Source organism: Ochotona princeps, chromosome 12, assembly GCF_030435755.1.
Source record: "Ochotona princeps isolate mOchPri1 chromosome 12, mOchPri1.hap1, whole genome shotgun sequence".
Lineage (NCBI taxonomy): Eukaryota > Metazoa > Chordata > Mammalia > Lagomorpha > Ochotonidae > Ochotona > Ochotona princeps.
Window position 1 is genome coordinate 68368014 of NC_080843.1, and position 13071 is coordinate 68381084.

At 39.4% G+C, this 13071-nt stretch overlaps 1 protein-coding gene across 1 annotated transcript in view; it reads right to left on the reverse strand.

Annotated features, from left to right (window-relative positions):
• The window catches only part of ZMYM2 (zinc finger MYM-type containing 2), a 103350-nt gene that overhangs the window by 34747 nt on the left and 55532 nt on the right, over positions 1-13071 (reverse strand). The window contains exons 9-13 of the mRNA XM_058670991.1: positions 10967-11117; positions 9623-9738; positions 6252-6368; positions 4743-4893; positions 2442-2614 (exon numbers count right to left, since the gene is read on the reverse strand). Of these exons, the coding sequence (XP_058526974.1) occupies positions 2442-2614; positions 4743-4893; positions 6252-6368; positions 9623-9738; positions 10967-11117 (708 nt within the window). The remainder of the gene's footprint in view (positions 1-2441; positions 2615-4742; positions 4894-6251; positions 6369-9622; positions 9739-10966; positions 11118-13071) is intronic.

Here is a 13071-nt window from a genome sequence, read left to right on the forward strand (position 1 = left end):
ATACAGCAACAAGCATGTGGGATATAATTACCCTCACACTAATGGCTGGTTACAAAAGATCAGGAAGGGGCAACTCTTCCAAAGTTGTACCGCAAACTGCACAGAAAAACTGCAATTTCTACCACCTGACAAAATCCTCTTATCTTTATCCTTGAGTACAATCACTGTCATACATATCATACACACAGTACAATAGGCTATCATGTATGGCAGACAATTACTATTTAAAATATTTCAAGAAATACATAAAGTGTTCAGCGTGCAGCATATATTGAGCATATTGAGTGTCCCTCAATGCTCAGCTAATTTACTGTGGTATATTCTAAAAAGCCTTGCTTCACTCAATTTTTATTATTGAACACTATAAAAAAACATTGGAAATAATTATCATTAGATAAAGGCAACACCATCTACACACTCTCAATGTGTTCTTTCACTAAAGAGATTATTTTTGTTTCACCAGCAAATGTTTTTTTTAACTTAGCTTAAAGTATTATAAAAAAAGAAGTATTCAAAGAAAAAGCCAAACACAAAGCACAATCAATCAAGAAGGTTATCGTAAAATGTTTAAACTGTGCATTCACAATTGGGCAGGACTAGTCATTACTTAGCAGAACTACTGTTCCCAACAATAAGATAAATGACATAAGAAAAACAAACAGTACCAACAATAAAGTGGGATTTCTGCATTGGCAATCACCAAATACTCTTCCTGTTACAGGATTATTCAAAACAATCTTTCAAAAATAAAACTTTCAGAAAGGGGAGAGGATGGTCCACAAAGATACATATGTATGTGTGCATGTAATGTATGTATATATGTATATATGTGTGTGTATTTACATATACGTATACATACACACACATACATATGTATGAGCACCAAATCAAAATTAGGCTTCTAAAGTTATCAAAGTAACATTTTGGAGGGATTTCTCAAAAATACAATCTCTAATACCATAAAATAATGATACAGAAATTATGTTAGTGGACATGTTTGACAATTATGGAGTTCTAAAATTTGAACCTGAATCTTAAGGCTTAAAACAATGGAAATCAATAGCAAAATAATGAAGCAATGTTTTAAAAAATGAAATGGCGACATTCTGAGCCAATAATTGTACCTCTTACAACTAAAAAGGGAAATTCTTTTATTTTAGCTAATCCAGCTAACATACTGAGTTATAGACGGTCAACAATCCATACAACTCTCCTAGCAGAATAATTTTAACACTAATCACTGAAAGTGAGCTAAATAGTATTCTTCATATTTTTAAACCATTTCCTTGCTCCATCCTTTATGGATACTCAGAGTTGGGATTTTATTTTCCTAATTTCACAGCACTGAGATGGTTTCCATGTCACTGACAAACGATACCTGTTTCGTGGGTAATATTTGACTGCCCAACATACAAACTTTTACTTCACTTTTTTTTTTATCCAGAAACCAACTAATGCGATAAATGAAAAGAAAACTTATCCTGACTTGAGTATCACCTGCAGATTTTAGCCCCAGCACTACCACAGGAATGTGAAGAAATCAAACAGCAGATGGAGCTCACTCACTCTCAAATACTTTTCATACATTTATATTTTCAAAGTCCGAAGTCAGAAAGAATCAACCTTCCATTCAAATTAACAGACCAAGCTGAAGCCAATGACTTCCTCCAGGTCTCCCACATGGGTGCCAGGGGCCTGATCACACTGGTCATCTGACATGGCTTCTAACAAGGAGCAAGGAGCTGGATGACAAGTGGAATAGCTGGGACACAAACTGCTGCCCCATGCCTTACTCATACATGTTACGATGCCTGGCTCACAATATGCGGCCCAAATAATGGTGTGTGTGTGTTTGTTTTCCTTAAGATCCATTTATTTATTGGAAAGGATGCACTGCAGAAAAAGAGGAGAGACAGAGATCTTTCATCCACTGGTCCATTTCCCTAAATCGCCACAATGGCTGAAGCTGAGCCGATCAGGACCTTCTTCCGGGTCTCCCGTGTGGGTATGTGGATCCAAAGACTTGGGCCATCCTCTGCTGCTTTTCCAGGCCATTAGCAGAGAGCTGCATCACAAGCGAAGCACCCAGCACCCACAGGGGATGCTGACACTGCAAGATGCAGTCCAACCAGCCACACAACCTACGCCTCACCAACGAATAATTTTTTACTGAGATAAAGATGCATTAAGTTTAAGAGAAAAGATCCATGCTCTTAAACTAAATCGCTAAGAACACAGGTGTCTCCTAATCGTTAATAACACCATCTTTAAAAAAAGAAGCAAAAAAAAAAATCTACCTTGAACTGTAAATAATGAAGTGAAAACATAATTTTGAGAAATAGTATAATTGGGGACAGGCCTAAAACGTGTATATTTTAAAAATAAATGAGTCGGCAACAAAGTTTTATTGAAAAGACCAGTTAGGTGGCTGCCATACTTGCCTTATAGTACCAATCCTGAAACTTCTTGCAGCACTCCTCACCGCAGAAGTCTCTTACCACCCCATCAAGCTCTTTCGTGGCGCCCTTCTTACACAGCTGGGAACAGTAGTTGCAAGTAACACATCTCAGTCCTAAGCGGCGTGCAAAGTCCTGCTTGTACAACAGTTTGCAGCCTGAAAAATACAACATTTAAATATTAAAAAATATTCATAACTGAACTCTTGACCTGTGGTCAAACTGACTATTAGCTTTATTTTTGGGAAGCATTCTGCATATTTAAATAAAGGCCTCTTTGCTTCCTGAACAAAGCCGTAAACTCTAATGTGATCAACCTCAATCTGTACAAATTGGAACAGAAATGGAATATTAGGTCTTTTCTAGCATCTGTTTTTAAATAATCTTCAGGACATTAAAACCCATAAAAGACTCATCACTTTTATTTCATGGTTAGTAAAATCTTGCTCAAATTATAAGCAAATCAGACACTTATAAGTCAATTTATAGAAACGTATATTTATAGAAAAATATTAAATTTTTCTACTCACAAAGTAGGTGCATTATTTTAAAAATCAGAATGACAGTAGACTTTTAAAATCAACTAAAGTTCTACCCATCTTTGTAACAAAGAGCTCAAATTACAGCTCCAACAGAAACAGTGTACTGCTACCTTATACTGTGAAGCATTTTGAAAGATTTATACTGGTTGCTCTATATAACCAAGTTTTGATAATATTATTTTTAATAATTTCTTTTTCTGTTGGGTCCTACTAGAAAACTAGGTAAGAGAAAGCAAAAATAGAATTATTTAACCAGAAAACTGTACGACTTTTTTAACCTTTCATTATCTATCTTAAGTTTTCAAGTCTGACCTGTTGAAAGTTACATTCTGAAATAAATACTGTCTATCCACTTTTCCATCTATCCATGTGTAACAATGCACTATAAAGTAAACATCAGACCACTTCTATATTGCTTAGTGACACTGACATCAATTAACTTAAGCATAATAGGTATGTTCATACAAATGACTTGAAATTTTCCAGAATGTATAATGAAACAGGATACGTGACTATAATCTAAACGCTACAATTCACTGATCAGTATGTAAACAATTAGTATTAATGTGTTCAGGTTATGGATCATTATGACTGTCTTCACACAAAAACTCCAAGATGAATTCAGAATCAATCTTTCAATGAGACATTTTAATATCTGTCACTATGTCTTAAATAAATGTGATTACCCTGCATTCCATGTGAAAAACACCACATAAACCCAGATAGGAGGCATTCTTTACCAGCACACTCTCACACATAGAGCTTTTTAATCACACGAGGAATGTACAAATGAAGGAAACCACTGAATGGACTGTAAAATCTCTTGGTTTTGCTACCATTACCCTACAACTCCTGGCATTAAGAATTTCTCTTATCCTAAACTAGCACTAGAATTCTAGAGAAAAAGTAGATCCAAAGAAAAGCTTTTTAAATTCTCACTGCAAAGTAACAGGTGGAGACAGCAGCTAAGAACGCAGGTCAGCGACCAGGGCAAAGAAAGAACAGAATGTGAGAGGCAGCTTAAAATGTACATGGCACTTAGGTAAGAGACGTCATAAAGCCAAAAGCCCAACGATGGCATTGGTTCCTATCACTGGAGAAATAAATTTAGAACACCAGAGTTCCCTTGTATAATCTGTGACCTGGCATCACAGCAGCACAAAGTAGAGATAAGAGGTAAGAGAACTCCTGAATGTCTCCCTAGAATCACTTGGGATTAGAAACACTTGGGACAGAAAAAATTCCAAATTCCAGGGTTTTTGTTTTGGAATATTTGCATTGATTTCACCAACTGAACATCTCTAAAGATCATGAAACTCCAAATCCAAAACTTTTCGATGATGATTTTAGCAGTCAGAAAGTTTACACTTTTGGGTTTTTCCATTAGAATGCTCAACTTATATAACGAAAACCTTTGCAGGCTAGGCAGAACACTGAGCTGGGGAAACGGACCTAACAAAATGCCATTCTCTTCTTCTTCTAAAACCAAAACCAACTTTCATAATAAGCTTGAAGATGACACAGTATAAAAATGTTTTTATTTAATTCTCAAAAAATCTTTTAAATGGGAAAAAAGAGGTAGCCAAATTTTAAGAGATAAACATTGTGGAGCCCAGCAGAAATATAAACTTAGCTTTTTGGTTCCATTATATTAAAATTGGCAGCTACTTCGGACATATGTAGAAATGTATTTTAGATATCATTAAATATCAATAAAAGTTATTACCACTTTGAACACACTTGCCTTCACTACAGAAAGGTCTCTTAACGCCAGAGAAATTGACCGTTTCATGAAGAGTCTTCTCCTCTTGACAGTATTCGCAATACGTTACTATGCAATGCAACTTCTTGTAGTCATCTGAACAAGTTTTACTGCAGAACTGATGCACTTTGTTCTAGATGCACAATGGGAACCTTGGTAAGTATGACAGCCACCTCAAGAACATGGTTAAGAAATAAACGAGCCACTTTTATAAAAACAAAGGTTAAATCATTGATATACTTAATGCTATGACACATGGAATTTACCTCCTATGGTACAAGTTCTCTGCTAAATGTAAACAACTACAAAGTTCAACACCATGGACTACCCTGATATTACTCAGTGAAAGCATCACTAATATAAGGAAAGAGCTTGCTGTTGCTAAGGGATTTGGAGAAACGGAAGAGAACAACGCAAAACACGATATGGCTAACCAAAAACATATGTGAGGAATGACACTAATAACACTGTCAGTCAAGAAAAAATATTCTTTGTTGAGGACAGGCAAACAGGTCTAGTTGCATTTCTATTACACCTAACAGATCTCTGCCATGCATAAGTATTCATTTTAGCACCACCACACAGGATGCTGCTCAACTTGGGACTGAGGTGGTTGCCTTGAACAGAACACACCTAGAAATTTAGTTGTTAACCCCAATTCCAAGTCCACAGTAACCAAAGCTGTTTTGCAAACACACGGAAAATGGAATCAGGACTGTAAAGTATTTGGAACCTACTCAGAGTTCATAACATGTATTTCCCATGAACTTCTTTGAAGACCCTTCATATCCAGTCAATCAGTAACGAACAAATTAGAACTTCCAAGAAAGCAGCCATTCAAACCCCCAATCATTATGAAGACATAGTCAAGACTAACATTAACACTTAAGACAGCAGAGGACCAGAATAAAGACAGTAGAAAAAAGAAAAATAGAAATCAAATTAAGTAGTAAGTACTATCACTACCCCAACTGTGGAAACAAAAGTTAGTACTTAGGATAGTAGTTATTGGCAAAAAGACCTGGTAAAGCATATTAGTAAACCTACAAAAGTAAGCACTCTTACATAAATAAAATACTTATTTAGAATCACTAGGTGCTCTCATTTCATTAAAATATAATTATAAAATATTAAATGGTAATGTGGTATACAACACTGACAAATTCTCACTTTTTTAAGTACTAGTACCATAAAAAAATTTAGTTCACAGGCATTATTTTGTTAAAAGGACAAGAACAGATATAGGAGTAAAATAATTTTCAGTCACTCAAGGTACACAGTCCGGCACACTATTATGAACATATGTAAACATATGAATAATTTTTGTTTAACCAGGAAAGAAAATTGATCCTCTCAACTTTATTCTCACACAACAGAGCAAATAATCCATTCAACCATAAAACCTAAAAACCTTGTTCACATCCACTTCAAGATGGAAAAATACTTCACCAGCTGTTCATTTAGCACTAGATAACACAGGAAATGACTTGCCTCCCATTCCAGGATTTCTGGTTTTGAACAAAATGAATTTTTGCAGTAGTTGCATTTCAACTGAATATCACTTGGTGCTACGAACTGGCCATTTTGAGAAGACTGCATGCTTAAAGCCTGAAAAAAATAAAATAACTACTGTTAATACTTACTATGGCCAGAAAACAATCTCTCTAGCTTAAATATTTTTTCAGCACATTAAAATTGTATTTCTGAATTTTATCTTTAACATGAAAGTTACATTCTAAGTTCTATAAAACTGAAATTCAATCTACTTTACAGAATTAGGTACAATTAACCTGTACTAGCAAAACAGTATGAAAAAAATCAGTTCAAGGCGCATGTAAGCAAACAGAAGGGCTGCCAAATCGGAACAACTAGATAAAAGTTAAAGCAAAAAAATGAGCCCCCCATTACTCTTACCAACAACCATTAAGTACTAATTCACAATTTGCCCCACTGTAACACTGTTACATTTTTACTCCGACACTTGTAAACTATATTACTTCTTAACTTTACTTACACAAAATTTAAAGGGAAAGATAACCTATTAAGTTTTTTAGAATTCTTAATCACACTGATGAATACACTATTAAATTAAATTAGTACACTTTTACCAGATACATATTACATATGCATACAATAAGGTGGTGAGAGCAAGCTTTACCATGTGTAAAAATTCTGACCACTCTGTACAACACAAATTTTGTGAAAAATACAACATGTCTTAAAGTATATTTTGGAAAAAAAAAAAGTGTATTTAAAACATTTATATTTACTATGAATAACTTTCTAAAACAAAAATCACTATGATGGCATATTGAACATTTTGAACTTTTCCATTAAACTTAACTATTTCTAATGAAGTGGAATGTTATAGTTTGAATGTTTGCATACCAAACAATTCACACTGCTGTAGGGGCATTTGGGGTGATAAGATCATGACCCAGTGTCATGATCTGGGTGAAGCACAGGTAATGCGAGAGAAGGAGCGTACGTGCACCTTCCACACCTCATAGACGTCACCTAGGAGGATCTGCCCTCACAAACCTGCCAGGCTCATTCTGTACCTCCCATTCTCCTCAAGTGTCAGAATACGAAGCTTAGGTACTGTGTTACAACAGCCTAAACAGACTAAGGACATGAGACATAGAATATCATACATGTTATATAATATTATTTGAACATTATTTTATTAATATAATTGATACATTACATATATATAGTTATCATGTCCATTTTTTTTTACAAAGATTTATCTATTTTTATTGTAAAGGCAGATTTACAAAGTGAAGGAGAGACAGAGAAAGATCTTCCATCTGCTGGTTCACTCCCCAAGTAGCTGCAACAGCCAGAGCTGAGCTGATCCGAAGTCATGTGTGTGCAGGGTCCCAATGCTTTAGGCCAGCTTCCCCTAATTTTCCAGGCCACAAGCAGGGAGCCAGAAGGGAAACACAACAGCCAGGACAGGAAACCAGCACCCATCTGGAATCCCAGCACTTACCAAGGTGAGGTTTTGGCCACTAGGTCGTAACACTGGGCCAAAAAGAATAACAACTTGTAACAAGTGCACACAATACATGTCTTAAAACATGTTTTGCCTTAAAGATAAAGGAAACTGCTTCTGGCAGCTCTGTGATGTGCAGACAGCCTGCTGAAGCAGCCTACACACCTTTCTGGATATCATGCTCAAATTAAGGCAAGATATACAAAGCAGGGTGGGTGTGGGTCTGTGTTGCAGCATGGTGGCATAGCAAGCTCATCCACCGCAAGCAGCACAAGCATGCCACCTGGGCACCAGTTCTAGTACATGCTGCACTATTTCCCTTCCAGCTCTCTGATGTGAAAGATGACCCAAGTATTTGGGGCCCTGCGCACAAGGGAGAACCAGCAGAAGTTCCTGTTCCAGGCCTCAGACCAACCCAGCACAGCCACTGCAGCATTTGTGAGTCAACAGACAGAACAGCTGTTGCTCCTTCTCCCTCCCTAATTGGCCTTTCAAATAAACTAAGTAAATAAATCTAGAAAAGGTTTAATCAATACAAAAATGTTTAACATGCACATACACAAAGAGCCTCATCAAAGTATAGCCATACACGTTTCAGTTACATGAAAAAACTGCATAAAATATTCAATTATTAATTCAACTTACCCAACAAAAGGAAAAAAGGTTTAAGAAATGACAACAAACATGCCACAAACTATCCTTTTTTCCTTCTGATTGATCAATATTCCATAATTCCTAGAGTTTAAGTAAAGCTAACATGGTTGAAGCATTATGTACGACTGTAAGGACCTATCAATTGTCACAATACCTAGTTTTAAAATAAAAGTTAGAACTGAGTGTGAGCCCAGTTTAAGAATCAAACAATAAACTTAGCATTCCCTTGGTTAAATCAAAGCCATCTCAATTTAAATGCCAATAACTGGGGATGTCACTGTGGAGCAGCAAGGTAGGACACCACCGGTGGTTACAGGGCCCCACCTGGCAGCTACTGTACTCCACTCCAGCTCCCTGCTGCCTGGGAACAAAAGCAGAGGATGGTCCTAATACTTGAGCCCTTGCTGGGGTTACAGCTCTGGGCTGGACCCAGCCCTGCTGATTATCTCTTCTAAAGAGGACTAAAGAGGTCTTCTAAAAGGACTAACCACTAGTAACTACTACAGCAATTATCACAACAAACTTAACAGCTTGTATGTTCTATTTAGATAAATTTATACAGAGTACAGGATCTGGAACAAAATAAAAAAGGATTGGATGAACTAACTTACATAGCAAAACTTTACACACTGGTTTACATCTTTGGGTAATATCCTAAAAGTACCACCTAAATAATTAATACTTGAATCACCTGTAAAGTTTTCCTTTCCAGCAGTCAACAGGTGTGTCTGAACAATGCCAGTAATACTATCTCCTCAGAAATACTGAAGAACTCTGGGTGAAAGTGTTTCCCATTTACCAAAATGAAAGAACTGTCTTCCTGTAGCTGATGTGTATTAAATTCAAGCCTACTGGGAGAAGTCGGATCCCATTATCATATGACTTAATGAAGCACAGATGCTCATCACTTCCGGGGAAATACACCTAGGACCTTCATTCATTCATCACAGGTTGGGTTCTCTGTGAGGCTTATATTTTATTCAAACCATCTCATAAGAACAGGCACTAACCTCAATTATATTAAATGTGTGTAGCAAAGTAACAATTAAAGCATGTTTATACCAAAGTAGCAAGCTGATGTTTCCTGTGACTCATTTTAGAATCACCACTCATCAACCTGACCCTCAAAAAGTAACAAAGCACATTACACTGGTGATTTTCTATGCATTGTTTTATTGGGAGTGGAGAAGATAGAAAATAAGCAACAAACCTGAAATTTAGCCACACAATTGGAATTGCAAAAGTTATACAGTTTTCCATCAGGCATCGTGGCTTGATACTGAGGTAAGGAGTTTCGCTTACAAAAATGGCAAATTATTCCCAAACCTAAGAGAGAAAAGGAACATATCTGATTTTGTTATAAAGCAATGGAAGTAGTTTTGTTGTTTTTTCAATCTTGCAGGCTGAGACAACTTTTAATAGAGCCTTCTATCGACTATTTTAATTGCATCTTTATCAAGTCACGAAATACAAATCTGGTATTATGCACTAAAACATACATTACATCCATGTAACTTTGGGAAGGAGCAACAATTTTACTGGAACACTACTTTTAAAAATCAAGAACTTAACAAGTCTATGATGATTGAACTAACTAGAAAAGTTTTGAAGTGGCATAACGTGATAACAAAATAAGAAAATTAAAGCATTTTTAAAAACTGGCATAGCCCAGCTGCAGACACGTGCCTAAGTTACCTTGCACCTAGTCAAGTGTTACAATGCCGAGAGAAAAGCAGGGAATAGCTGGCGGGGACTCCAAGCCTACGTAATGCAAAAACTATGTTAACTATCCCCGCGTGCCAGCAGAGTTGTTTATTTTTTTAAGATATGTGGGGAACTTCACACCTCACCGTGCAAAGCCACAACATGGAAGGTGTTTAATACCAGGCCAGGACCATCCTGGCCCGCATGCTGCAGACTGCCTGGGGAAGGGAGTCTGGGGTCATACTGGAGTGGGGGCCACTGAAGGCATGTCTGACAGGTGAGGGAGTCATTCCTCACTTCTGGGGGTGTCCAGCGACTGGGCCACAGCACTCATAGGTGAGGGAGCTGAGGCAAGGTGCTTCAGAAGAGGAAAATCAAAAACTAAGTCTGGAACAGGCTGTAGCACTCACTAGCAAAGGCCATGACTGGCCGGCCATGACTGGCCGGCCATGACAGGCTGGCCTGAAGTACCTGAGAGCACACGCAGCATCTGGGGCTGGTAACAGGCCTGGAAGGGAACTCTGAGGACACCCCTTCTAGGCCACAGCTCCCAATGGTGAATGCAAGGACCAACAGCAGGGGCAGGCAAGAAAGGCCGGGGAAGGCTGCAGCATCCTACCATATACATATAGGCTGGAACTTGGGGGTGGGCCAGTAGAACCAGAATGGGTACGGGATAGACTGAGTTCACATGACAGCCAGTTCCGGGCACCCATTCTTCTCAATTACAAAAACTACATTAAAAATAAAAGTTTTTAAATATTTTACAAAGCATGAAGACAAGGTCAATAGAGAAAGGGTAATTACGATTTGTGCAAAGAGTTAAACTTTCAAAATACCTGAAACTTACTTTGTGATTTTGCATATTTCGTCTTGTGACTGTTCATGCAAGCAGTTGAACAATATGGCTCCATATATCCATTAGGACCTATACACTGAGTCATATCAAAAAACCTGCACTGTGTCCGGCAACCAGTACAAGTTGTCAGTTTTCCATATTTCTAAAATTGCAAACACAAAAACAAAGTTTTTAAAGCTACAATTAGAAAGGAAGTTGTGTTTTTCGAGACATCTTGATATCTGTAAAAACCATTCTATTAAATTTCTAGCTTGACTTACAAGGTCAAAACTTGTCATATGAATACAAACTTAACAGCAACGACTACTAAACTAGGCTCAAACAAACCATTAATCAGGGCCTGGCGGCTAAAGTCCTCGCCTTGAACGCCCCGGGATCCCATATGGGCGCCGGTTCTAATCCCGGCAGCTCCACTTCCCAGCCAGCTCCCTGCTTGTGGCCTGGGAAAGCAGTCGAGGATGGTCCAAAGCTTTGGGACCCTGCACCCGCGTGGGAGACCCAGAAGAGGTTCCTGGTTCCCGGCTTCAGATCGGCACAGCACCAGTCGTTGCGGCTCACTTGGGGAGTGAACCAGCGGACAGAAGATCTTCCTCTCTGTCTCTCCTCCTCTCTGTATATCTGACTTTATAACAAAAATAAATGTTTTTAAAAAAAACCATTAATCATCTAGGTCTCCTTCAAAAGTAATATTTTAGTAGAGCTCAAAGAGTAAGTAAAAACTGAAAATGTAGAAAAAGATTTAAAGGGTTTTTTATCTTTTTACAATAAATGCTTACTTCTTTATCATTTGGTAAGAGAAATAAAATGGAACTATGAAACATAAGCTTTAAGAAAGTAAAACTTGGAGAGGAAGAATTTTAAGACTCTACAGACCTTACCCATTGAACAGCTCTTAATCCAAGCACTTTTAAAATTTCCCTTAGGCCTGGCGGTGTGGCCTTGCGGCTAAAGTCCTCGCCTTGAAAGCCCCGGGATCCCATATGGGCGCCGGTTCTAATCCCGGCACCTCCACTTCCCATCCACCTCCCTGCTTGTGGCCTGGGAAAGCAGTAGAGGACGGCCCAATGCATTGGGACCCTGCACCTGCGTGGGAGACCCAGAAGAGGTTCCAGGTTCCCGGCTTCGCATCGGCGCGTACCGGCCTGTTGCGGCTCACTTGGGGAGTGAATCATCGGACGGAAGATCTTCCTCTCTGTCTCTCCTCCTCTCTGTATATCTGGCTGTAATAAAATGAATAAATCTTAAAAAAAAAAAAAAAATTTCCCTTAAAACATTATTTATCACCTACATATGTAAAAGCTCATTTTCGCAGCAGGTGCTTGGTCTAACAGTGAAGATGGCTGTACCCAGCACCAAAGTGCCCCTCCTCTGCTCTATTATTCCAATCCTTCTCCTCAAGTACACACAATGAGAGTGATAATGGCTCAAGTCACTGGGTCCCAGTGGACCTTGTGAGAAACCTGAATGGAGTTCCCACATTCTGGCTCCAACTCAGCCAAATCCCAGCCATTGTGAACATTTGAGGAGTGAGCGAGAGGATAACAACTCTGTGTCCCCGAGGGCTGCGGGAGAGGACGTCTAGCTCGGATCCCGAACCCAGTCCGCCATGTGCCCATGGCTCATGGCGGGCTGGGCCCGGACATGCCTGGGTGCGGCCTGCTTCCTTTTGGGGTGAGTACGCCGAGGGGGGAGGCCTCCGTGACTGGGCATGTCCGGGACCCACCCAACACCCTCATTGGGTGGTGGGTGAACGGGATTGGGGAGGGGCGCAACCTCGGGCCTGCAGGATTTAACTTCCGGCTGCCAGAGGCGAGCCGAGGGCTGCGGGAGAGGACGTCTAGCTCGGATCCCGAACCCAGTCCGCCATGTGCCCATGGCTCATGGCGGGCTGGGCCCGGACATGCCTGGGTGCGGCCTGCTTCCTTCTGGGGTGAGTACGCCGAGGGGGGAGGCCTCCGTGACTGGGCATGTCCGGGACCCACCCAACACCCTCATTGGGTGGTGGGTGAACGGGATTGGGGAGGGGGGCAACCTCGGGCCTGCAGGATTTAACTTCCGGCTGCCAGAGGCGAGCCGAGGGCTGCGGGAGAGGACGT